Source organism: Moschus berezovskii, chromosome 2 (assembly GCF_049115385.1).
Source record: "Moschus berezovskii isolate FMDL1 chromosome 2, NW_MosBer_1.0, whole genome shotgun sequence".
NCBI classification, from domain to species: domain Eukaryota; kingdom Metazoa; phylum Chordata; class Mammalia; order Artiodactyla; family Moschidae; genus Moschus; species Moschus berezovskii.
Genome location: NC_142461.1, coordinates 46,499,886 through 46,527,876, shown reverse-complemented (window position 1 = coordinate 46,527,876; position 27,991 = coordinate 46,499,886). Strand labels below are relative to the sequence as shown.

Genomic DNA, 27,991 nt, shown 5'->3' with positions numbered 1-27,991 from the left:
TTCATGGGGTCGCAAAGAGTTGGACACAACTGAGCGACTGAACTGAACTGAACTGATACAGGGTTAAGGTTACCATCTTTCTAAATTCCATATATATGCGTTAGTATACTGTATTGATGTTTTTCTTTCTGGCTTACTTCACTCTGTATAATAGGCTCCAATTTCATCCACCTCATTAGAACTGATTCAAATCACACCAGTCAGAATGGCTGCTATCCAAAAGTCTACATGCAATAAATGCTGGAGAAAAGGGAACCCTCTAACACTGTTGGTGGGAATGCAAACTAGTACAGACGCTATGGAGAACAGTGTGGAGATTCCTCAAAAAACTGGAAATAGAACTGCCATACGACCCAGCAATCCCACTCCTGGGCATCCACACCGAGGAAACCAGAATTGAAAGAGACACATGTACTCCAATGTTCATTGCAGCACTGTTTGTAATAGCCAGGACATGGAAGCAACCTAGATGTCCATCTGCAGATGAATGGATAAGAAAGCTTTGGTACATATACATAATGGAGTATTTTTCAGCCATTCCATTCCGTTCTGTTCCGTCGTTCAGTCGTGTCCGACTCTTTGCGACCCCGTGGACTGTAGCCTACCAGGCTCCTCCGTCCATGGGATTCTCCAGGCAAGAATACTGGAGTGGGTTACCGTTTCCTTCTCCAGGGGATCTTCCCGACCCAGGGACCGAACCCAGGTCTCCCGCATTGGAGGCAGACGCTTTAACCTCTGAGCCACCAGGGAAGCCCAATTAGCTATTACTTTTGAATCACTCTCTGTTTTAAACTGTAAGCTCACATATCCACATTGGACCATTAGAGGACAGAGCTAGGAAAGAGGAAGTCAGAAATACTGAGAGAGTGACCTTTTGAGTACTCCTAGAAGAAAATGGCAACCCATTCCAGTGTTCTTGCCTGGAGAATCCCAGGGACTGGGGAGCCTGGTGAGCTGCCGTCTATGGGGTCGCAAAGAGTCGGACACGACTGAAGCGACTTAGCAGCAGCAGCAGCAGCAGTACTAAGATCATGGGTAGCAAAGACGAGAAAGGAAAGAAGTATCTCAAGTTCTAAGAAGATGTAGAAAGCATTTGAGCCCAGATTTCTCTCCCTATCTCTAGTTTCAAATCTTTATGTCATGGCCCAGTCAAGTGGACACAAAAAATTAACCATCACAAGTTCATCCCCTTGTCAACTTGGCACCCCTAAACATCTCCTTACAGCATGCTTTGTTTACAAAGGAGAAAATAAAAAGGTCATAATTCACCTTACATGATACAGCTCTCCACCAGTTCAGTTCAGTCGCTCAGTCGTGTCCGACTCTCCGCGACCCCATGAATCACAGCACGCCAGGCCTCCGTGTCCATCACCAACTCCCGGAGTTCACTCAAACTCATGTCCATCGAGTCGGTGATGCCATCCAGCCATCTCATTCTCTGTCGTCCCTGTCTCCTCCTGCCTCCAATCCCTCCCAGCATCAGAGTCTTTCCCAATACATACAGCCAAAAACTCACTAGCTCCTTCCCTATAAGAGGACATAAAGTCCTTGGGTGCTGTTTACTCTTCTGCTTAATATCGTGAAACTTAAATAACTATGACATAAGGTTAACAATACTTAAATATTATGATATAAAGTGAATACATGTTATGTTACATGACAAAGAAATGAGAAAATAAAATATATATAAATATATATATATACACATAAATTTTTTCCCCCAGGTTACTGAGTAAATTGGCCAGAGCAGCATACCCAAAGGAATATGTTGTCTCCAAAACTCAAGAAACCCACTAGGTGGTATGTCTCTTTTTTGGTTGGAGGAGAGCCCAGACACAAAAACTTACCCTTCACCTCAGCAGGAATACCTTGACAAGTCACATGTCTGGATCCCTAAAATTTCACTTAAGTAGTAAAAAAGTGTCAGTCACTCAGTCGTGTTCAACTCTTTGCAACCCCATGGACTGTAGGCCACCAAGCTCCTCTGTCCATGGAATTCTCCATGCAAGATTACTAGAGTGGGTAGCCACACCCTTCTCTAGGGGATCTTTCTGACCCACAGACTGAACCCAGGTCTCCTGCATTGCAGGCAAATTTTTTTACCATCTGCGCCACCAGGGAGGTAGAAAGTCCTCAAATTTTATCAGACTTTCATTGAGGTAGAAAGCCCTCGAATTTTATTAGACATTTCCCATCTTCTTACATACAAATATCTTACCAATAGGTCTACAGTAGTGCTGCTCACTAAGTCAAATCAGCATGCCATCACTGGAAGGGACAGGATGATACCTTATATAAGAGAAAGTAATCAAGAGTCCTGTCTACTAAATATTAGACTTGGGAAGAGATATATCTCTGAGGTAGGACAGTGAAGGTGTACTACTGGTCTTGCCTATGGAAAGAAAATTGTTATGGATGGTCTTTATTAACAAATATGGAGGAAAAAAGCATTTGTCAAATCAAGAGTTGCAGGCCAGGTACTGAAGATGTGTTAATTTACTCAAGCAATAAAACCACATCTGGTACAGCAGTTGCATTTGGAGTCACCACCTGGTTAAGCTTACAATCATCTACTGTCATTCTCCAAGATACATCTATCTCAGCACAGGCAAGATAAGTGAGTTGAATGGGGATGTGATGGGAACCATCATCTTTCAAATCCCTATGGTGGCACAAATCTCTGCAATCCCTTCAGTAATATGGTATTGCTTTTGGTTTACCATTGGAACCTCTAGTGACTTCCATTTGGTCTTTCCCACTGTAACATCCCTCATTCCACAGGTCAAGGGAGGTATTCACCAACTGCTGAATACGTCTATTCCATTTATGGATTCTAGAACTGAGGAAATAACTACAGGATGGATTTGGGGACCAACTGGATCCCCTGTGAGATGAAACAGAGTTAAAACTTTCTTGACCACCAGATCTCCCTAAGCCCTATTCTAAGTGGTACACAACAGTGACGTTTTGTTGTTGTTCAGCCGCTCAGTCGTGTCCAACTCTTTGTGACCCCATGGACTGCAACATGCCTGGCCTCCGTGTCCTTCACCATCTCTCAGAGCTTGCTCAACTTCATGTCCATTGAGTCAGTGATGCCATTCAACCATCTTGTCCTCTGTTGTCCCCTTCCCCTCCCGCCTTCAATCTTTCCCAGCATGAGGGCTTTTCCAATGAGTCGGCTCTTCACATCAGGTGGCCAAAGTATTGAGGCTTTAGCTTCAGCATCAGTCCTTCTAATGAACATTCAGGATTGATTTCCTCTAGAATTGACTGGTTTGATCTCCTTGCAGTCTAAGAGACTCTCAAGAGTATTCTCCAACACCATAGTTCAAAAGCAAAAATTCTGCAGCATTCAGCATTCTTTATGGTCCAACTTTCACATCCATACATGACTGCTGAAAAACCATAGCTTTGACTAGATGGACATTTGTCGGCAAAGTGATGTCTCTGCTTTTTCATATGCTGTCTAGGTTGGTCGTAGCTTTTCTTCCAAGGAGTAAGCGTTTTTTAATTTCATGACTGCAGTCATCATCTGCAGAGATTTTTGAGCCCAAGAAAGTAAAGTCTCTCACTGTTTCCATTGTTTCCCCATCTATTTGCTATGAAGTGATGGGACCGGATGTCAAGATCTTAGTTTTCGGAATGTTCAGTTTTAAGCCAGCTTTTTCACTCTCCTTTTTCACTTTCATCAAGAAGCTCTTTAATTCCTCTTTGCTTTCTGCCATAATGGTGGTGTCATCTGCATATCTGAGGTTACTGATATTTCTCCTGGCAATCTTGATTCCAGCTTGTGTTTCATTCAGCCTGGCATTTCGCATGATGTACTCTGCATATAAGTTAAATAAGCAGGGTGACAATATACAGCCTTGACATACTCTTTCCGCAATTTGGAACCAGTCTGTTGTACCATGTCCGGTTCTAACTGTTGCTTCTTGGCCTGCACACAGGTTTGTCAGGAGGCAGATAAGGTGGTCTGGTATTCCCATCTCTTGAATAATTTCCCACAGTTTGTTGTGATCCACACAGTCAAAGGCTTTAGTGTAATCAATGAAGCAGATGTTTTTCTAGAATTCTCTTGCTTTTTCTATGATCCAGTGGATGTTGGCAACTTGATCTCTGGTTCTTCTGCCTTTTTTAAATCCAGCTTGAACATCTGAAAGTTCTTGGTTCATGTATTACTGAAGCCTAGCATGGAGAATTTTGAACATTACTTTTCTAGCGTGTGAGATGAGGGCAATTGTGCAGCAGTTTGAACATTCTTTGGCATTGCCTTTCTTTGGGATTGGAATGAAAACGGACCTTTTCCAGTCCTGGGGCCACTGCAGAGTTTTCCAAATTTGCTGGCATATTGGGTGTGGCATTTTCACAGCATCATCTTTTATGATTTAGGTTACTTTTGTTCACTTGATCTAGAATTTCAATGCTGATCCAGATCAAGCAAGAATTTAGTAGATTTCCTGTATATTCTGTTTCCAGGAATATCATGATCGACTATCCAGTGCCATGGTTCTGCACGACTCAGACTACTCTGTTTGCTGCTTCGACTCTGCTGTCCAGCAGAGTACCCACACCTACCTTGTGACTCTGGGATCCAATTCCTCCCAATTCATTTAGGTTTTCCATTCCAGTGACTGCAGTTCCCACTGCAAGGTTTACTTAGAGAAAAGCAATCAAAGGGCTCTTAAATGGTGGGGATTCCCTCACAAAGTTTTTTCTTAGCTTCATAAAAATCAGTGTGCCTTCTGCAGCCTCCCAGGATGAATAAGTACGTTTTAAATGACAAATCCTCTCTAACACTATAATCTCCCTAAACCTCTGAATCCCTTCCTCTACATTAAACTAAACTAGGTCTGATTTTTCAATTCACTCATAGTGGGTTATCTTTTGGTCCATGTTTCAGTAACCAACACACTATAAAGAGTTCTATGTAACCCCTCAAGCTGCAAATTAAACACAGAATCTCTACTTAGTCCATGTTAGTAAATTTTTTATATGATCCAACTTAATGGTCGTGCCACCATTATACCATACCTTAAATATCCTTCAGTTCAGTTCAGTCGCTCAGTCATGTCCGACTCTTTGCGACCCCATGAATCACAGCACGCCAGGCCTCCCTGTCCATCACCAACTCCCGGAGTTCACTCAAACTCATGTCCATCGAGTCGGTGATGCCATCCAGCCATCTCATTCTCTGTCGTCCCTGTCTCCTCCCACCCCTAATCCTTCCTAGCATCAGACTCTATTCCAGTGAGTCAACTCATCGCATAAGGTGGCCAAAGTATTGGAGTTTCAGCTTTAGCATCAGTCCTTCCAATGAACACCCAGGATTGATCTCCTTTAGAATGGACTGGTTGGATCTCCTTGCAGTCCAAGGGACTCTCAAGAGTCTTCTCCAGCACCACAGCTCAAAAGCATCAATTCTTCAGCAATCAGATTTCTTCACAGTCCAACTCTCACATCCATACATGACCACGGGAAAAACCATAGCCTTGACTAAATGGACCTTGGTTGGCAAAGTAATGTCTCTGCTTTTTAATATGCTATCTAGGTTGGTCATAACTTTCCTTCCAAGGAGTAAGCATCTTTTAATTTCATGGCTGCAATCAGCATCTGCAGTGATTTTGGAGCCCCAAAAAATAAAGTCTGACACTGTTTCCACTGTTTCCCCATCTATTTCCCATGAAGTGATGGGACCAGATGCCATGATCTTTGTTTTCTGAATGTTGAGCTTCAAGCCAACCTTTTCACTCTCCTCTTTCACTTTCATCAAGAGGCTTTTTTTAGTTCCTCTTCACTTTCTGCCATAAGGGTAGTATCATCTGCATATCTGAGATTATTGATATTTCTCCCAGCAATCTTGATTCCAGCTTGTGCTTCTTCCAGCCCAGCGTTCCTCATGATGTACTCTGCATATAAGTTAAATAGGCAAGGTGACAATATACAGCCTTGATGTACTCCTTTTCCTATTTGGAACCAGTCTGTTGTTCCATGTACAGTTTTGACTGTTGCTTCCTGACCTGCATACAGGTTTCTCAAGAGGCAGGTCAGGTGGTCTGGTATTCTCATCTCTTTCAGAATGTTCCACAGTTAATTGTGATCCACACAGTCAAAGGCTTTGGCATAGTCAATGAAGCAGAAATAGATGTTTTTCTGGAACTCTCTTGCTTTCTCCATGATCCAGCGGATGTTGGCAATTTGATCTCTGGTGCCTCTGCCTTTTCTAAAACCTGCTTGAACATCTGGGAGTTCACGGTTCACATATTGCTGAAGCCTGGCCTGGAGAATTTTGAGCATGACTTTACTAGTGTGTGAGATGAGTGCACTTGTGCAGTAGTTTGAGCATTCTTTGGCATTCCCTTTCTTTGGGATTGGAATGAAGACTGACCTTTTCCAATCCTGTGGCCACTGCTGAGTTTTCCGAATTTGCTGGCATATTGAATGCAGCACTTTCACAGCATCATCTTTCAGGATTTGAAATAGCTCAATTGGAATTCCATCACCTCCACTAGGTTTGTTCGTAGTGATGCTTTCTAAGGCCCACTTGACTTCACATTCCAAGATGTCTGGCTCCAGGTGAGTGATCACACCATCGTGATTATCTTCGCCGTGAAGATCTTTTTTGTACAGTTCTTCTGTGTATTCTTGCCACCTCTTCTTAATATCTTCTGCTTCTGTTAGGTCCATACCATTTCTGTCCTTTATTGAGCCCATCTTTGCATGAAATGTTCCCTTGATATCTCTAATTTTCTTGAAAAGATCTCTTGTTTTTCCTATTCTGTTGTTTTCTTCTATTTCTTTGCACTGATCGCTGAGGATGGCTTTCTTATCTCTCCTTGCTATTCTTTGGAACTCTGCATTCAGATGCTTATATCGTTCCTTTTCTCCTTTGCTTTTCACTTCTCTTCTTTTCACAGCTATTTGTAAGGCCTCTTCAGACAGCCATTTTGCTTTTTTGCATTTCTTTTCCATGGGGATGGTCTTGGTCCCTGTCTCCTGTACAATGTCACAAACCAACGTAAAGAGTTCATCAGGCACTCTATCTATCAGATCTAGTCCCTTAAATCTATTTCTTACTTCCACTGTATAATCATAAGGGATTTATTTAGGTCATATATAAATGGTCTAGTGGTTTTCTCCACTTTCTTCAATTTAAGTCTGAATTTGGCAATAAGGAGTTCATGATCTGAGCCACAGTCAGCTCCTGGTCTTGTTTTTGCTAACTGTATACAGCTTCTCCATCTTTGGCTGCAAAGAATATAATCAATCTGATTTCGGTGTTGACCATCTGGTGATGTCCATGTGTAGAGTCTTCTCTTGTGTTGTTGGAAGAGGGTGTTTGCTATGACCAGTGCGTTCTCTTGACAAAACTCTATTAGCTTTTACCCTGCTTCATTCTGTGCTCCAAGGCCAAATTTGCCTGTTACTCCAGGTGTTTCTTGACTTCCTACTTTTGCATTCCAGTCCTCTATAATGAAAAGGACATCTTTTTTGGGTGTTAGTTCTAAAAGGTCTTGTAGGTCTTCATAGAACCGTTCAACTTCGGCTTCTTCAGCATTCACGAGAGACACCGGCCCCGGTGCCACAGAGGGGAGAGATGCCGGCCCGCCGGCGCAACTGACCACGCGCAGAAGTGTGGCCGAGAGGAGCTACCCCACGTCCAAGGTAAGGTACAGGGGCTGCGCTTTGCTGGAGCAGCTGTGAAGAGATATTCCATGACCAAGGTAAGAGAAACCCAAATAAGACGGTAGGTATTGCAAGAGGGCATTTGAGGGCAGACACACTTAAATCATAATCCCATAAAACTAGTTGATCTGATCATATGGACCACAGCCCTGTCTAACTCAATGAAACTAAGCCATGCCATGTGGGGCCACCCAAGACATATGGGTCATGGTGGAGAGGTCTGACAGAATGTGGTCCACTGGAGAAGGGAATGGCAAACCACTTCAGTATACTTGCCTTGAGAACCCCATGAACAGTATCAAAAGGCAAAATGATAGGATACTGAATGAGGAATTCCCTAGGTCGGTAGGTGCCCAGTATGCTACTGGAGATCAGTGGAGAACTAACTCCAGAAATAATGAAGGGATGGAGCCAAAGCGAAAGAAATACCCAGTTGTGGATGTGACTGGTGATAGAAGCAAGGTCTGATGCGGTAAAGAGCAATATTGCATAGGAACCTGGAATGTTAGATCCATGAATCAAGGCAAATTGGAAGTGGTCAAACAGGAGATGGCAAGAGTGAACATAGACATTCTAGGAATCAGTGAACTAAAATGGACTGGAATGGGTGAATTTAACTCAGATGACCATTATATCTACTACTGTGGGCAGGAATCCCTTAGAAGAAATGGAGTAGCCATCATGGTCAACAAAAGAGTCCGAAATGCAGCACTTGGATGCCATCTTAAAAACGACAGAATGATTTCTGTTCGTTTCCAAGGCAAACCATTCAATATTACAGTAATCCAAGTCTATGCCCCAACCAGTAATGCTGAAGAAGCTGAAGTTGAACGGTTCTATGAAGACCTACAAGACCTTTTAGAACATCTCATGTAGACTACTGCAATAGCTTCCTCCAGTCCTTGATCTCTGATACTAAACTAATTCTCTCCATATTCAATCCTATTGACTCCCTCACTTAAAATTCTTCAACGGCTCTACATCTGAAGTATTTCCAAATTTTCCCAATAAAGAACTCCTGTGGATAGAGGACAGTGAAGGTGTCTGGAAGTGCAGCTTAATGCAATCAGACACAAACCACATCGTTTCCTGCAATTGTTTTGCTATCTTGAAAATTTATGTGACTTTTAAATTCTACTATATAATATGTAGATGTTAATTTTAAGATAACATTTTCCCTTTCAAAATCTTTGAGCAAAGTAATACTCCAGAAAGATGCACCATATTTTCCAGTGCCTTTGTGTTGCCCTGCCACATGTGGGAGGACTCAAAACGGTAACATTTACTCACATTTGAGAAGTATAAACTTACAATGATGATGATAGTCATGATAAAACATTACTTCAGTAAGTAGTTAACAACTGAGAATTTTGTTATTTGCTACCGTGTTCCAAGTGCTTTATACGTAATTTATTTAATATTACAGTAACTCAACTGAGTAGTTGTTATTTTTATTCCATTCAATAGATGAAGCACAAAGAGCCAAAGTAACTTGCTCAAGGTTGCACAGCTAGTACATGGGAGAGCCCACATAGTCTGGTTCTAGAGCCTGACCTCTTGACTGCTACATCTTGCCCTGACTGCTGCTCCAGCTCGTCTCCTACTGCTCCCTTCCTTATTCCTGTGTACTTTGCAACCCACTACTAACCAGTCACTGCTCTCCATCATAACATAGCCTTTTATGGCTCCACCACTTGTTCATGTGCCCTCTTTAGGGAATGTGTCTCCTCACCCTTACAAAATCAAGCTGGTGCACCACTACTCATTTTTCAAGTCTTACATCCAGCGCTTTTTCTTTTGTGGATCCTTACTTCATACTTTCCCCCTAACTCCCCTAAAAAGTACAGGAAGCTCTCTGGCTGTGACCCACAGACCTCACGTTTATCTCTAGGAGGGCTCTATCTCACTCATATTACCATATTTTTTACATGCTACCTTTGCATTAAACCTGCGGTACAGCAAACATTCAATAAGTGTCTACTGAATCAATGGATGGATATGAAATAACAACCAATAAACATACGAAAAACATTAAACTTTACCATTTCAACAAATCACCAATATCAAATGGACAAAATTTATTTTTAATGATAATGCTCAGTGTTGACAGGACAATCAGTGCTTCAGAATATAATTTCCTATTCTATACCTAATTTCCTCAATCCCATTTCAAGTATTTTCTATTCCTTATTCTTGCATAGCACCATAGATTAAATATCTCTCTCAGGTGCTCATTTTTTTTATCTGTCTTTACTGTTGAAATTTCAAGACTAATTTACATACTATATTTTAAGTTACTTTTTGGCCTACTAATGGCATTTTTTGACCATAAGCTTTTTGCTGAAAATTTAGAAGTAACAAACGGAGTGTGTGGAAACGGGCGCAATGCTACCGTACTACAGAACAGAAAATGCAACTATTAGGCTCCTTGATCTTAAAAGTTCCTCATCTCTTTCTGCAAAAGGAATATCACACTGGCCAACTTCCTCATTAGGCTTCCACTCCTTTCCCTACTTTAGTCACAAAGTTGGCAACCCTTCTCTTCTTTTTCTTATCTCCAGACCTCCTCAACTACTCTCTCCAGGGCTACATCCAGAAACTCAAAATATCTTTCACCTAAGGCAAAACAATTCACTGCTTTCTTTACCTTGGAGACTAGCTCATTCTGGACATGTCTTAAGACAATCAAGATGTTCCACCAAATGGATTACATGTTCTAAATGACTAAGACTTTAACACTTACGTCACAGGGTCTGTTCTTTCTGGAGGTGGTGCAATATCCATAAACATAGATGGCTTAATAATTTTCTGAAGCGGTTTTAACTGAAGAAAGTAATAAGTATTACTTATTAACATATTAACAGTGTTAATTAACATATGAACATATTAACAATGTTTAGTCACAATTTCAGTTCATCCTAATATGACTATTTCCTGGACTTAAATGATTGAGATATATATATATATATAATTATTTATATAATGAAATGAGGAGGAAATGAATTAAGAGAAGAAGAAAGAATTAACATTGAGCACTGAGTATACAGTCCATGGAATTCTCCAGGCCAGAATACTGCAGTGGGTAGCCTTTCTCTTCTCCAGGGGATCTTCCCAACCCAGGGATCAAACCCAGGTCTCCCACATGGCAGGTGGATTCTTTGCCAGCTGAGCCACAAGGGAATCCCATATATATAAAAGGAGAAATTAACTGAGAGAAAGAAAGAATTAACATTGAGCATTAAGTATCTGCCAAGAATTTTACATCTTCAATATTATTTAATCCTCTCAATAATTCTATGAGGTAGATAAGTATTTCTGTTTTACAGGTAATACTAATGATCAGTAATTTGTTCAAGGGCTACCCAGTAGGCATGACAGCCAGGGTTTGAATGTAACTTCATCTCCCCAGTGCAAGTACTCTTTATACATTACCATGATGGGTAAGTAGGGGATACGTAACTGAAAAGTTCATAGACATAAAATCAAGTAGAACTTTTATTAAACTTCCCACTCCTTTCCTTATAATGCCTTCATTCCTAGTTTTTAGTAGAATCCACCTAAATAAAATGCAATACCTGCCCAGTTTTATTTGAAAAAGATCTATCTCTGGGATTGTTACATGTTATATTCATACAACACCTACCTCAGAAGTTAGTGTTCATGAAATGTGACTGTAACAAAAGGACTAAACAATTAAGGATCCCTATAAGGCCCAATTAATGATAAGAAAATAGGCAGAATGAACAGAAGAAAAATCCAAGGAGAAAAGAAAAAAGCTTGTGTCTAACGGCTTTCATCACTACATTACCTACTTGTGATCCAAAATGTATTTAAAAAATTATGATATACCATAGGTAAAATTTAAAAATGCATTTTATAGGGATTTCCGAGTTAACCAGCAGTAGAACTCCGGGAGTTGGTGATGGACAGGGAGGCCTGGCGTGCTGTGATTCATGGGGGTGCAGAGAGTCGGACACGACTGAGCGACTGAACTGAACTGAGACTTATTTAATTGGAGAAGGAAATGGCACCCCACTCCAGTACTCTTGCCTGGAAAATCCCATGGACGGAGGAGCCTGGTAGGCTGCAGTCCATGGGGTCGCTAAGAGTCGGACACGACTAAGCGACTTCACTTTCACTTTTCACTTTCATGCACTGGAGAAGGAAATGGCAACCCACTCCAATGTTCTTGCCTGGAGAATCGAAGGGATGGGGGAGCCTAGTGGGCTGCCGTCTATGGGGTCGCAAAGAGTCGGACACGACTGAAGCAACTTAGCAGCAGCAGCAGCAGACTGATTTAATAAGACTGATCTGCTGACTCTAAATTCCTAATTTAAAAAACCAAGAGTATAAAAAGTAGTAAAAGCTGAAAATTAAAGATTACAGGTAAAGTATAGGGGTCCTTTCTTCTATACAACAGAAGTACTAATGAGACTGGATTTATAAATGCCCCAGAGCTGTGACAATACCCAGAGATATCAACAGTTCTTTCAAATGCTTAATGAGAATATATGTTGGTAGATTATTAGGTAGATTTTCTAGACCAATTCCTTGAAAAGGTCATTACTGACAATAATTTCCACTATAGGAGTCCAGCCTAAGGATAAAATCAAAGAAAAGGATAAAGGTTAATGTATAAAAATCTTCACTGCAACTTTGGATATACACAGTAAATTTAAAGAGGTAGGCTTAAACTAGAAAGATATCTTCTTTGGGCATATTACTTTCTGGATGAATCAATAAGAGTTGACACTGAAACAATCATGGTGAGAAAGGACTCTGTGATTAGAGTACAAAATATCTGAATAACATAAATGACTCCATTTTAATGATTTTTTTAGATATAAAAATACACACTCACTTCTTGAATATTTAATTTTGTTTTCAATCACATAAGTATATTTGTACACAGACACTAACACAAGAAGTTTTAAAATAAGGACATCCTGAATAAAATGTCATTGTTTTAAAAATGTATTAAACAAACAATGGTGAAGTTTCATTTTTCTTCAGGCTAGAGAAAAATGTCATTCTTGTTAAAAATATTTATTTTAAAGAACACATCAAACTGGAAAGGGAAGAGGCTCAGGAGGATTATAAGACTAAACAGCTGCAACAGAATTATTTTTAAAAGAGGGAAACTAACCTGATGTGAAAATCCATAACCAAAGTTTCCATAGGAGAACATAAATTCCACCTCCACCCTGCAGATAAACTAAACGTGCCACATGTATTTTATTATTTGATCAGAAAGATATTTGAATGGAGAGTTACAGCAAGTGATATTTTTACTTCACAAATCTTTAAATTAGAAAAACCAAAGCATGAATCTCTTCATTTAAAAAATTTTACAGAAGTAATTCCTATGTAAGAATCTATGGTGTCCTGGAAATGTTAAACAAAAACTTTTATGTTAAAGTTAAGGAATATTATATGATTAAGATATGAAAAATATAAATTTAAAATTGCTAACAGAATTATGCTGAGATACATACATACATATGTATTCATAGCCATGTATATATGTTTCAAGTGTTTATTCACACTTTTCCCATCTCCACTTTCATTTTAAGATAAATTTTTTATTTAGAAAAAGTGATTTCATTTTTCTGAAGCTCAGCTTGCTCATATGTGAAATGAAGGAGGGAATCAGAGGTTATGACCTCAAATGTTCTTCATTCTTTTTTTTTATGTTCCTTGTCCTCAACTTGGCTCTTGGAAGAAGAAGCCTCTCAGAGTAGATGATCAATTAATCAAGATATTTTTAAGTACTTAAAAAGAAATTCAGTAAGAACTGTAAACACCAATTTAGAGACTGCTCAGGGAGGAAAATAATTCTTCCTCAATTCAGCAAGTGAGGATCCTGAGGCTATACAGTCAAAGCAACAACGAGAGGCATTTTATTCTCTTACCCAATGATTTCTAATTTTTGTATTCACCATTTAGCAGTAAGATAGCAGCATTTTTTTTAAAGTAGAGATGAAGATTTTTTGAGCAAATATTATACGTTCTCTTTAATATGTTTACATTAACTCAAACAGTGACTGGAAGTGTAACAAAAGAATGAAACAATATCAGAGCAAAATTACACAAAATGTGCGCACAAGGCTTTGAAAGTTTCAGTAAAGTTCTTACTGTATTTTTAGTCAACATTTGGAGTTCTCCAGTAAAGCACCCTTTCTAGAAAAAAGAAACAAGAAAAATATTAAATATAAAATTACTGATATAGTCATGGTGTCACTTATAAGTTATCTAAATCATTTCATAAATTTTTAAAAATCAGGTAATGATTTTTAATGCGTATATGATTTAATGGTTAAAATACAAAAATAATGAATGTTTGGAAGAAAATAAAACTTCCAGATTGTACCGAAATAAATGTTAATGTTTACATTTATGTTTTAAAGAAAAATGTTCCTACTACTTCTACTTAGAGGAACCGCCAGGCCTATACTCCTTTTGAGGGGTAAACATGGATCTATATGATAGGCTGACTCATGACAGAACTGAGTGCTTCTCTCATCTCTTGGGGACTGTTGGGATCTTTTTACTCAAGGAAACCTTTGGTATTGAGAGGATAACAGGCAGGAAGGCCAGGGGTCTCAAAACGGAGGAAACAGGCTGCAAGTGTCGGACATTTTTTATCTCTCTTAAGCGGCAGGAAGAAACAAGCTAGTGTTACATTTTTTTCCCCTTCTCTATACAAATATAAAAAGAGGTTTCTCTTAAAATTCTATGCTGCCATAATGATACCTGGTTCCACCTGAACTTAACTTTTCTCAAACCTTGAGCTAACCAATGAATTTTTCTTATGGAAATATTTGTCTTAAGCTATGTTAATGTGCTATGTATTTACCCCAGACTCTGTCTTCAAGTCGGTTCCACCTAAAGGCTCAGAACCGACTTGATAAACTAGTATGTTATACACTGGTCTCCTAATCTATGTGAACGAAACTATACATTTGTATGGGAATCTGCCTTTCTTCAAGATTCATGTCAATCGTTTTATGGCCTGGGATGATTCACCTGGTGCCAAGATTATCTCAAAATGCACCTTGTGGGTGAGGGGCCTAGTGCCATTCCCTGAGTTTTGAGATATTTCCTTTCTTTAATTAGCAGACTGCTAATAGCTATATAACATCCAGCTACAGACTAGCAGGGGGGTACTCTTTCTGCCCCCTTCTGATGTCTGTGTCAGAAGCTTTCTCTATCTCTTTTATACTTTAATAAAACTCTATTACACAAAAGCTCTGAGCAACCAAGCCTCGTCTCTGGCCCGGGATTGAATTCTTCTCTGGAGGCCAAGAATCCCAGCATCTTTCGTGGTCCAGCAACAACCTTTCAGTATCCTTGGTCACCATCGCTGGTCATCTCTGCTGTGTTTGACTGCTCTCATCTAATCCATCATTAAGTGATTCCCTTTCTTCCCAGTGTTTTCCACTGTGGCTCATGGAACCTCTGTTTCATGGCTGACAAACAACCTTCCATCTTTAACTGCTCCGCTAAACATTCCTCCTTTTCTTTACCTCAGATCTGCCTCACCACTAAGGATGCTGCTTCCACTGCAGACTCCTCAAATAAATGCCGACACACCTCAAGGTCAGGAGGTGGAATAGCATCCTCCACACTCTTTTCTATTCCTTCCAGATTTTGTTATTTAATGCGGATAAAAAGTTTTCCTCTTTTAAGCCTTATGCTCTCTGGCATGTCTTTCATACATTCTGGTCACTAGTTCTCATTTAGTGAAAACTTTGGCTACATGTCCGCTGCACCTCCAAAACATAACAATCTACAAGAACCTACTTAACAGCCGCCCTCTCAGTTCCTGGAGAGGCATTATAATGAGGAAAATAACAGGTGGTGGTAAACTGACAAGACATTACACAAAAACAGCATATCACATACATTCATCATATAAAGCCACAAGATCTATCAGAAAATTCGGAAGTAATTGAAACTGATTTCCTTAATGATCCTGTCAACATGCTCTTTTACAGTTTTTCTGCTTTTGATAGCTTCCTTTTTCCCAAACTGAGGAGTGGGGAAATATCCTACTGTTCCAAGACTGCCTTTTTCTTCTTCTTCTCTTTTATAAACTGTCTCTGCCTTTTTTTTTCTTCTTCTTCTCTTTTATAAACTCTCTCCGCTTTTGATGGAAGAACTGAACTTAATGATTCATCTCCCTCAAATATAAGTAAACTTTTAGTCATACTTTTAACTACTGTAAATGTCTTTGAGTTATTTCTGAAAGTCCCACTGAGATCTACCCAATTGAGTCTTCATTGGAGCCAATTAAATATTCAACCTGAATGTGCATCTAACGCATCTAAATCCACTGAGTTTTAGGCTTGCCTTCATGCAGCTCTACTGATGAGTTTCAGTCTGTGGCAATGAGCTACCTGGTTCCCTGTCCTGAACGTGCCTCTGCTCAGCCCAAAGCAAGCCCATGGCTAAGCCCAGTAGTGGAGGGGTTGGGCAGGGGGCGGGGTGGGGTGGGGAACTGTAGAGTACTCGTAAGTGTAGATACAGGGAGGCATGATTCTTTAGGGGGCGCTACTCTAACAATTTCCCACACCATTGAGTTTCTATCACCTTTATCAAATAATTACACTAGTTATCAATCTTTCTAACTGTTGAATTTATCATCTAGTCTTAGGCTCATCTGGTACAGATTATATATCCAAACCAATAAACGCAAATGTTACTGCAATTCATCTCAAAATTAACAATATATTCCCTTTTTATAATCAATTTTGTTGTTGTTTAGGCAGTAAGTCCTATCCAACTCTTTTGCAACCCCATGGACTGTAGCCCACCAGGCTTCTCTGTCCACAGGATTTTTCAAGCAAGAATATTGGAGTGGGTTACCATTTCCTTCTCCAGAGGATCTTCCTGGTCCAGGGATCAAACCCAGAGCTCCTGCTGTGTTTCCTGCATTGCAGGAGGATTTTTTACCACTGAACCCCTGGGGAAGTCCCTATATAATCAATACAGAACTATTATAAACTCCAATATACTTATATACCTTAATTAGACCTTAAGCTTTAACAATTAGCTGATATTTCTGGTTTCTCCCACAGCTTCAAAGAAACCCAATATATATCAAGGATGGGAAGGAACAAGGGATTAATGATACGAGTACAGACCAATTACTTTTTTTATAAAGCTATGCAAAACCTATTATGTGATTTAATTCAATTCAGTGTCTTTGTACTCCAAAATCAGGCCAATTATATTCAGAAATTATACTGCAAGGACTGATGCTGAAGCTGACGCTCCAACACTTTGGCCACCTGATGTGAAAAGCCAACTCATTGAAAAAGACCCTGATGCTGGGAAAGGTTGCAGACAGGAGGAGAAGGGGACGACAAGAGGATGAGATGGCTAGATGGCATCACTGACTCAATGGACATGAATTTGAGCAAACTCCAGGAGATAGTGAAAGACAGGGAAGCCTGGTGTGCTCCAGTCCATGGGGTCACAAAGAGTTGGACATGACTTAGTGACTGAATGACAACGATGGTATTCAGAAAGCAACTGAGAGCAATTGGTAATCATAAACAAGACACATGTCCTTTGCATACACATGTGAGATAATTGTTGTACAATCAGATGGCCCTCCCATGCTTCCAAACATGATGTGCAGTTTGATTATAATCATCAGGTCTTTCCAACTCAGCCAAGCACTAGATTTTACCAATATGCATGAGGATTTCTACCCTGGCTAGCAATTCTGTACTCAAGTGGTCTGTAATCTCCCCCTGCATGTGACCTAAATAGTAAAAGATACAGCCTAAGCTTCAGAGACTAGACAGATAAGTGTAAATTTTTCGACCAGAATCATAAATTGTAAAGGTCCCTTTAACTTATGAAAGGAGTCAAAAGGTACAAACTTCTAGTTACAAGATAAATAAATACAAGAGATGTACAACATGATAAATATAATCAACACCATGGTATGTGATACATGAAAGTTATTAAGAAGGTAAATGGTAAGAATTCTTATCAGAAAAAACGTTTTTTCCTCTATTTCTTTAGTGTTTTATGTATATGATATGATGGATATGTGCTAAATTTATTGTGATAATCATTTCATCAGTTATGTAAGCCAAATCATTATACTGTACACCTTAAACTTGCAAAGTGCTGCACGTAAACTATATCTCAAAAAGCTTTAAAAAAAAAAGGCCCTCATGAAAAGATGCTCTGCATCTTAATAAGTGGAACTGCAAATTAATACCACAATATCACTACACATCCATCAGAAGGGCTAAAATAAAGAATGGTGACACTACCAAATGCTGATGAGGATGCTGAGAAACTGGATCATTCATACATTTCTGGTGGAAATGTACAATAGTATAGCCACTTTGGGAAACAGTTTTAAAACTATACATGCAACTATCTTACAACCCAGAAATTTATCTGAGAAGCAAACACCATGTTCACACAAAAATCCATGAATATTTAGAATAACTTATTTATAACAGCCCCAAACTGGAAACAACCCAGATGTCCTCCAATGGGTGAATATTTAAACAAATCATAGTACATTTGCACCATGAAGTACTACTCAACAACAGAAAGGAGTGAACTGTGGATATATGCAGTAACTTGTATGATTCTCCAGAGAATCACAAGAGAAATAACTCCAATCCTAAAAGATGACACAATTGTGATTCCATTTATATCACATCCTTGAAATGAGGAAACTGCAGAAATGAAGAACAGGCTGGTGGAACCCAATGGTTACGGAAGGGGTAAGGACAGAAGGACATGGATATAGCTACAAAAGGGCAACATAAGAGATCCTTGTAGAGATGGAAATGTTCCATATCTTGGTTGTGATATTCACCGTCGTTCTGAAAGATGTTACCATCAGGAGGAGAATGAGTACACAGGCCAGTTAAAGGCCAGTTAAAAGGCCAATTGTCTATTTAAGGTCAGACAAACTCATCCAAGGGATTTATTCTCCCACTAGGTCTAGTTTAAATAGGGTTGGATACAAAGTAGATCCAAGACATTTATAATATCATGTGTGATTTTCTCATAGTTATTGTCTTCTTCTATTGCCTTACATCCAGATGCTAAAATATTATCATGAAGCTATCACTCCATGACAACTTCAAGCCATCAGAAGTGCATTAAAAAAAAAAAAAGTCCTCATGGTAAACTTTTTACTTCTGCTACCTGAGTTTTGACTATAAGAAATAAACAGAAATTCTAATATGGGAAATGATGCAATTTTTAATTAATAGGGAGGTTCCTACAGAAGGATACTGACAATACACAGACGCACCATACTACTTATACCATACTACTTACACTACTTATACTTATGAAGAAATCATAAGCCTTGGAGGGAAATCTACAAACAACCAAAGTTTCTTTCTCTGATAACTTTGTTCAGTAAATAATGCAGTCTCTTTACTTATGATGCAGCAATTCACCATAGAGATTCATACTGGGCAATTCATCTTAATGTAGAGACTTTCCACAGGTATGTATTAGAAGATATGCTCAAAAATTTTACTGTAGCAATGTGCATAATAGTAAGAAACTGAAAATAATACAAATATCCATTAAAAAATTTATAAATAAACTGGGGAATACTCCCACATGGAACAGTATACAGCAGTGAAAGAATGAACACCAGCTAATAAAATAAAGTGTATTAACCTTAGAAACATGTTTAGAAATACAAATGCTACTATTTTTTGTAACTCTACATTTAGTAGTAAAAATGAAAAGAGCAAGAAAATATTAAATACAAAGTTTAGAATAATCATTATCTTTTCCTGGGGGAAATGGTTGAGTTCAGTTCAGTTCAGTCGCTCAGTCGTGTCCGACTCTCCGCGACCCCGTGAATCACAGCACACCAGGCCTCCCTGTCCATCACCAACTCCCGGAGTTCACTCAAACTCATGTCCACAGAGTCGGTGATGCCATCCAGCCATCTCATTCTCTTTCGTCCCCTTCTCCTCCTGCCCCCAAACTTTCCTAACATCAGAGTCTTTTCCAATGAGTCAACTCGTCCCTTGAGGTGGCCAAAGTATTGCAGTTTCAGCTTTAGCATCAGTCCTTCCAATGTACAGCCAGGATTGATCTCCTTTAGAATGGACTGGTTGGATCTCCTTGCAGTACAAGGGACTCTCAAGAGTCTTCTCCAACACCACAGTTCAAAAGCATCAATTCTTTGGTGATCACCTTTCTTCACAGTCCAACTCTCATATCCATACATGACCACGGGAAAAACCATAGTCTTGACTAGACGGACCTTGATTGGCAAAGTAATGTCTCTGCTTTTTAATATACTATCAAGGTTGGTCATAACTTTCCTTCCAAGGAGTAAGCGTCTTTTAATTTCATGGCTGCAATCAGCATCTGCAGTGATTTTGGAGCCCCAAAAAACAAAGTCTGACACTGTTTCCACTGTTTTTCCATCTATTTCCCATGAAGTGATGGGACCAGATGCCACGATCTTTGTTTTCTGAATGTTGAGCTTCAAGACAACCTTTTCACTCTCCTCTTTCACTTTCATCAAGAGGTTTTTGAGTTCCTCTTCACTTTCTGCCATAAGGGTGGTGTCATCTGCATATCTGAGGTTATTGATATTTCTCCCAGCAATCTTGATTCCAGCTTCTGCTTCTTCCAGCCCAGCGTTCCTCATGATGTACTTTGCATATAAGTTAAATAAGCAAGGTGACAATATACAGCCTTGACATACTCCTTTTCTTATCGGGAACCAGTCTGTTGTTCCATGTACAGTTCTGACTGTTGCTTCCTGACCTGCATACAGGTTTCTCAAGAGGCAGGTCAGGTGGTCTGGGATTCCCATCTCTTTCAGAATGTTCCACAGTTTATTGTGATCCACACAGTCAAAGGCTTTGGCATAGTCAATGAAGCAGAAATAGATGTTTTTCTGGAACTCTCTTGCTTTCTCCATGATCCAGCGGATGTTGGCAATTTGATCTCTGGTGCCTCTGCCTTTTCTAAAACCTGCTTGAACATATGGGAGTTCACAGTTCACATTTTGCTGAAGCCTGGCCTGGAGAATTTTGAGCATGACTTTACTAGTGTGTGAGATGAGTGCAATTGTGCGGTAGTTTGAGCATTCTTTGGCATTCCCTTTCTTTGGGATTGGAATGAAGACTGACCTTTTCCAGTCCTGTGGCCACTGCTGAGTTTTCCAAATTTGCTGGCATATTGAGTGCAGCACTTTCACAGCATCATCTTTCAAGATTTGAAATAGCTCAATTGGAATTCCATCACCTCCACTAGCTTTGTTCGTAGTGATGCTTTCTAAGGCCCACTTGACTTCACATTCCAAGATGTCTGGCTCTAGGTCAGTGATCACGTTATCGTGACTATCTTGGTGGTGAAGATCTTTTTTGTACAGTTCTTCTGTGTATTCTTGTCACCTCTTCTTAATATCTTCTGCTTCTGTTAGGTCCATACCATTTCTGTCCTTTATCGAGCCCATCTTTGCATGAAATGTTCCCTTGATATCTCTAATTTTCTTGAAGAGATCTCTTGTTTTTCCTATTCTGTTGTTTTCCTCTATTTCTTTGCATTGATCATTGAGGAAGGCTTTCTTATCTCTCCTTGCTATTCTTTGGAACTCTGCATTCAGATGCTTATATCTTTCCTTTTCTCCTTTGCTTTCGCTTCTCTTCTTTTCACAGCTATTTGTAAGGCCTCTTCAGACAGCCATTTTGCTTTTTTGCATTTCTTTTCCATGGGGATGGTCTTGGTCCCTGTCTCATGTACAATGTCACGAACCTCCGTCCAGAGTTCATCAGGCACTCTATCTATCAGATCTAGTCCCTTAAATCTATTTCTCACTTCCACTGTATAATCATAAGGGATTTGATTTAGGTCATATCTGAATGGTCTAGTGGTTTTCCCTACTTTCTTCAATTTAAGTCTGAATTTGGCAATAAGGAGTTCATGATCTGAGCCACAGTCAGCTAAGGTCTTGTTTTTGCTAACTGTATACAGCTTCTCCATCTTTGGCTGCAAAAAATATAATCAATCTGATTTCGGTGTTGACAATCTGGTGATGTCCATGTGTAGAGTCTTCTCCTATGTTGTTGGAAGAGGGTGTTTGCTATGACCAGTGCGTTCTCTTGACAAAACTCTATTAGCCTTTGCCCTGCTTCATTCCGTGCTCCAAGGCCACATCTGCCTGTTACTCCAGGTGTTTCTTGACTTCCTACAATTGCATTCCAGTCCCCTATAATGAAAAGGACATCTTTGTTGGGTCTTAGTTCTAAAAGGTCTTGTAGGTCTTCATAGAACCGTTCAACTTCGGCTTCTTCAGCATTACTGCTTGGGGCATAGGCCTGGATTACTTAATATTGAATGGTTTGCCTTGGAAACGAACAGAAATCATTCTGTCGTTTTTAAGATGGCATCCAAGTACTGCATTTCGGACTCTTTTGTTGACCATGATGGCTACTCCATTTCTTCTAAGGGATTCCTGCCCACAGTAGTAGATATAATGGTCATCTGAGTTAAATTCACCCATTCCAGTCCATTTTAATTCACTGATTCCTAGAATGTCTATGTTCACTCTTTCCATCTCCTGTTTGACCACTTCCAATTTGCCTTGATTCATGGACCTAACATTCCAGGTTCTTATGCAATATTGCTCTTTACAGCACAGGACCTTGCTTCTATCACTGGTCACATCCACAACTGGGTATTGGTTTTGCTTTTGCTCCATCCCTTCATTCCTTCTAGAGTTATTTCTCCACTGATCTCCAGTAGCATACTGGGCACCTACCGACCTGGGGAATTCCTCATTCAGTATCCTACCATTAGGAGGCAGTAAACAGAGAGATAGAATGAACTGCAGAATCTGAGTATAAACTTCTGCCTAAAAACTTCGCTAACCCCTAAATGACACATGCACAGGGCAAACTACAAGCAGCCTGCTAATTTGCTTCAGTCATGTTCAACTCTGTGCAACCCTATGGACTGTAGCCTGCCATGTTCCTCTGTCCATGGAATTTCCCAGGCAACAATGCTGGAGTGGGTTGCCATTTCTTTCTCCAGTGGATTTTCACAACCCAGGGATCAAACCTGTTTCTCTTATATCTCCTGCACTTGTAGGAAGATTTGGGGTCTTCTTCCTTAGCCACACTGCCCCTTGGTTTCAATTGTGGTTTTATTTCCACCTCTGCATGTGGGTCATCCACTGGGGTTTGCTCCTGGGCTGCCCTGGAGGACTTGGGTTTGCCCCTGTAAGGGCCAGGTGTGGAGGCGGTGCAGCTGCTTGGGTTGCAAGGGTTCTGGCAGCACCAGGTACTCAGGGGAACTGGTGGCTAGGGCAGCAGGAAATATAGTGCTCTAGATGGGTATGACAACCAGTATTGGCCAATACGCTCTAGTATTGCCTGGAGAACTTCCCTGACAGAGAAACCTGGCAGGCCATGGTCTACAGGGTAGCAAAGTGTTGGACACGACCAAAGTGACCCTGAGCACATAGACACAAGACTTTTTTTTTTTGCCTGTGGCAGCTCTGCCCCAGTGAGAGTTGAGCATGAAGGTGGCGTTGCTGCTTGGCTTGTGGGGGCCCTGACGGTGCCAAGTAGGTGTGCAGGGACACGGACAGCCTCCACTGCAGGAGTTATGGCCCCATCAGAGTATTTTTTAGAGCCTCTCGTAGCTGGTGATCAGAAGGCCTCTTTGGCCAGTCTTTCTCCATAGCTCTGTCCGTTCAGGCACTTAGAGGGCTCCCTTGCCTGGGGTCCTTCTCTGTTGTTTGGCATGTCAGGCACATAGAGGGACCCCCTGGCTAGGGTTCTACTCTGTAGATGGGCACGTCAGGCACTTAAAGGGGTACCCTAGGTGGGGTCCTACTCTGTACTTCATCACACCAGTCACTTAAAGGAGCACCCTGGCTGGGGTCCTACTCTGTAGTTCAGTGCATCAGGCATGTGATGGGTCAGCCTCTATTGTTCAGCTGCCAATGCTGGTGTGTGGAGAGAGAGAGGCTATGGTGATGGCCCTCGGTGTGACTCAGCAGTATTGCTTTGCTTCCATGGCTGCCCAGCTTTCCTCCACAGGCATTTCCCACACTCTCAGCCTTAAATGTTTCTCCTCTGACTTAGGCAGTTGCCCCAGTGTGGGGATCGGAACCCTGCTTCACATCCCCCATCCACTGAAGGTTGGTCCAGTCCTACTTACACTCCTGTTTTTCCACCAAGTTCCTTCTACATTTATTCCTTTGTTTTTCCTACTGTTCTTTTCCCCTTGCAGTTAATCTTTAATGTATATAAATCTTCTTTATCTACCTCTGTTCAACTCTGCATATCTATTCTTCCTTTCTTTCCTTTCCTCTCAACATATTTGTCAGCTTTATTTCCATTGTTTATTCACCACTTGGCACCATGCTTTAGTTTTGTTTTCCAGTTTGTGCTTTAGTAAGTTTTGTTCTTAACTGGTAGATATAACTTTTGGCTTCCTTTGTTTGCCAGGTCAATCTATTATACTTTGTTTTTGTTGGACTGTTTTGATTTTGCTTATGGGAGTATATGTGTATGTGTATATCCTGTCACATTTTTTATTGTTGTTATAAACCTCTGCCTCTATATTGGGCTTTTGCAGTTCTGTGGAGTTTTCCTTTTTTTCCCCCCTCTTTTTTGTAATTTTAATTTTTAATCTTTTTAAACCTATTATATTTTTTCTACATTTATTCCTTTGCTTGCCTTTCCTACTGTTCTTTTCCCCTTGCAGTTAATCTGTAATGTATATAAATCTTCTTCATCTACCTCTGTTTAACTTTGCATATCTAGTCTTTCTTTACTTTCTTTCCTTTCCTTGCAACATATTTGTTAGTACTGTTTTCATTGCTTTATTCCCCACTTGGCACCTTGCTTTAGTTTTGTTTTCCAGTTTGTGCTTTAGTTCGTTTTGTTCTTAACTGGTAAATACAATCTTTGATTTCCTTTGTTTGCCAGGTCAATATACTGTACTACATTTTAGTTGGACTATTTTGACTTTGCTTAAGGGTGTATACGTATATGTGTATATTCCATTATTTTAATTATTATTTACCTGATTTTTTAACTGCCATTTGTCTGGGCTTCATCTCTGGTTTCTTGTTTTTAGGTATTTGTTTTAATCTCACGTAATGCCATGACAAACCACTTGTGGAATCTTCATTCCTGACCAGAGATCAAGCCCTGAGCCTTTGGAGTGGGAGCACTGACTCCAAGACCCTAGATGACCAGAGAACTTATCGTAGAGAGTATCAGATAGTGAGAACTCACACAAAGGAAGCCACCTGAATACACGACCCAGTATCACCCAAACACCAGCAGCACCCTGTGCAGGACACCTCATCTAAACAACAAGCAAAGCAGAAATACAAATTCAATCATCAGCAGACAGGATTACCACCTCACTCAGTCTTGCCCATCAGAGGAAAAACAAACAAACAAAAGCTCAGCACAAATCTCACCCTACATGAAGCTTACACAAACCACAGGACCAACCTTAGGAGAACAGAGACCAAAAGGAAAAGAATTCAACCTCAAAGCCTGGGAAAAGGAGACTTCGAACATAATAAGTTAAAAAAAATAATAGGCAGAGAAATACTACACACATGAAGGAGCAAATTAGAAACACAGAAGTCCAAATAAATGAAGAGGAAACAGGCAAACTACCTGAAAAAAAATTCAGAACAATGATACTAATGATGATCAAAAACCTTGAAAACAAAATGGAGAAAATGCAAGAATCAATTAACAAAGACCTAGAAGAATTAAAGAATAAATATACAGAGACAAACAACACAATTACTGAAGTTAAAAAATACTCTGGAAGGAATCAACAGCAGAATATCTGAAGCAGAAGAATGAATCAGTGAGCTAGAAGATAAAATGGTGGAAATAACTTTTGAAGAGCAGAAAAAGTAAAATTAATGAAAAGAAAAAAAAATGAAAAGAACTGAGGATAGTCTCAGAGACCTCTGGGACAATATCAAATGCTCCAACATTCAAATTATATGAGTCCCAGAAGAAGAAGAGAAAAAGAAAGGTATGAGAAAATTTTTGAAGACATTATAGTTGAAAATTTCCCCAACATGGAAAAGGAAATATTAAGTCCAAGAGGCACAAAGAGTCCCATACAGGATAAACCCAAGGAGAAACATGCCAAGACACACACTAACCAAACTAACAAAGACTAAACACAAAGAAAGAACATCAAAAGCAGCAAGGGAAAAACAACAAGTAACATACAAGGGAAACCCCATATGTTTAACAGCTGATCTTTCAGCAGAAACTCTGAAGGCCAGAAACGAATGGCAGGATATATTTAAAGTACTTAAAAGGAAAAACCTACAACCAAAATTACTGTACCCAGCAAGGATCTCATTCAAAATTGATGGAGAAATAAAAAGCTTTTCAGACAAGCAAAAGTTAAGAGAATTCAGGAGCAACAAACCAGCTTTACAACAAATGTTAATGGGACTTATATAGTCAAGAAATACAAGAGAAGAAAAAAGATCTACAAAATCAACCCCAAACAATTAAGAAAATGGCAACAGGAACATAAATATCAATAATTACTTTAAATGTAAATGGATTAAATGCTCCAACCAAAAGACACAGACTGGCTGAATGGATACAAAAACAAGACCCATATATGCTGTCTACAAGAAACCCACTTCAGACCTAACACATATAGACTTAAAGTGAGAGGATGGAAAAATATATTCCATGCAAATGGGAAGCAAAAGAAAGCTGGAATAGCAGTCCTCATATCAGACAAAATAGACCTTAAAATAAAGAAGATTACAAGAGATAAGGAAGGACACTACATAATGATCAAGGGATCAATCCAAGAGGAAGACATAACAATTGTAAATATCTATGCACCCAACATAGGAGCACCTCAATACATAAGACAAACACTAACAGACATAAAAGGAGAAATTGACAGAAACACAATAACAGTAGGAGACTTTAACACCCCATTCACACCAATGGACAGATCATCAAAATGGAAAATTAATAAGGAAACACAAGTCTTAAAGGATACATTAGATGAGATGGATCTCACTGATATCTTCAGGACATTCCATCCAAAAGCAGAATAATACACCTTCTTCTCAAGCGCACATGGAAAATTCTCCAGGATAGACCATATCTTGGGTCATAATTCAAACCTCAGTAAATTTAAGAGAACTGAAATCATATCAAGCATCTTCACCAACTACAATGCTATGAGACTAGATATCACTACAAGAAAAAAACTGTAAGAAATACAAACATGGAGATTAAACAATATGTTTCTAAATATTGTTAACAGGTTACTGAACAAATCAAAAAGGAAATAAAAAAATTTCTAGAAACAAGTGACAACAAAAACACAACAGTTCAAAACCTATGGGATGCAGAAAAAGCAGTTATAAGAGGGAAGTTTATTGCAATACAATGCTACCTCAAGAAACAAGAAAAACATTGAATAGACAACCTAACTTTACACCACAGACAACTGGAAAAAGAAGAACAAAAAAAAAAAAAATTAGCAGAAGAAAACAAATCATAAAGATCAGAACAGAAATAAGTGAAAAAGAAATGAAACAATCAGTTCAGTTCAGTTGCTCAGTCATATCTGACTCTTTGCGACCCCATGAACCACAGCATGCCAGGCCTCCCTGTCCATCAGCAACTCCCGGAGTCCACCCAAACCCATGTCCACTGAGTCAGTGATGCCATCCAACCATCTCATCCTCTGTCACCCCTTCTCCTCCTGCCTTCAATCTTTCCCAGAATGAAGGACTTTTCCAATGAGTCAGCTCTTCACATCAAGTGGCCCAAGTATTGGAGTTTCAGATTCAGCATCAGTCCTTTCAATGAATATTCAGGACAGATGTCCTTTAGTCTGGACTGGTTGGATCTCCTTGCAGTTCAAGAGACTCTCAAGAGTCTTCTCCAACACCACAGTTCAAAAGCATCAATTCTTCAGCACTCAGCTTTCTTTATAGTCCAACTCTCACATCCATACATGACCACTGGAAAAACCATAGCCTTGATTAGACGGACCTTTGTAGACAAAGTAATGTCTCTGTTTTCCAATATGCTGTCTAGGTTGGTCATAACTTTCCTTCCAAGGAGTAAGCGTCTTTTAATTTCATGACTGCAATCAGCATCTGCAGTGATTTTGGAGCCCAAAAAAATAAAGTCAGCCACTGTTTCCCCATCTATGTGCCACGAAGTGATGGGACCGGATGCCATGATCTTTGTTTGCTGAATGTTGAGCTTTAACACAACTTTTTCACTCTCCTCTTTCA

At 39.8% G+C, this 27,991-nt stretch overlaps 1 protein-coding gene across 1 annotated transcript in view; it reads right to left on the bottom strand.

The window, feature by feature from the left end:
• CATSPERT (catsper channel auxiliary subunit tau) overlaps positions 1 to 27,991 on the bottom strand; it is a 144,664-nt gene that overhangs the window by 91,543 nt on the left and 25,130 nt on the right. Inside the window, exons 6-8 of the mRNA XM_088828336.1 lie at positions 13,819 to 13,863; positions 12,830 to 12,898; positions 10,427 to 10,506 (exon numbers count right to left, since the gene is read on the bottom strand). Coding sequence (XP_088684462.1) covers positions 10,427 to 10,506; positions 12,830 to 12,898; positions 13,819 to 13,863 — 194 coding nt within the window. The remainder of the gene's footprint in view (positions 1 to 10,426; positions 10,507 to 12,829; positions 12,899 to 13,818; positions 13,864 to 27,991) is intronic.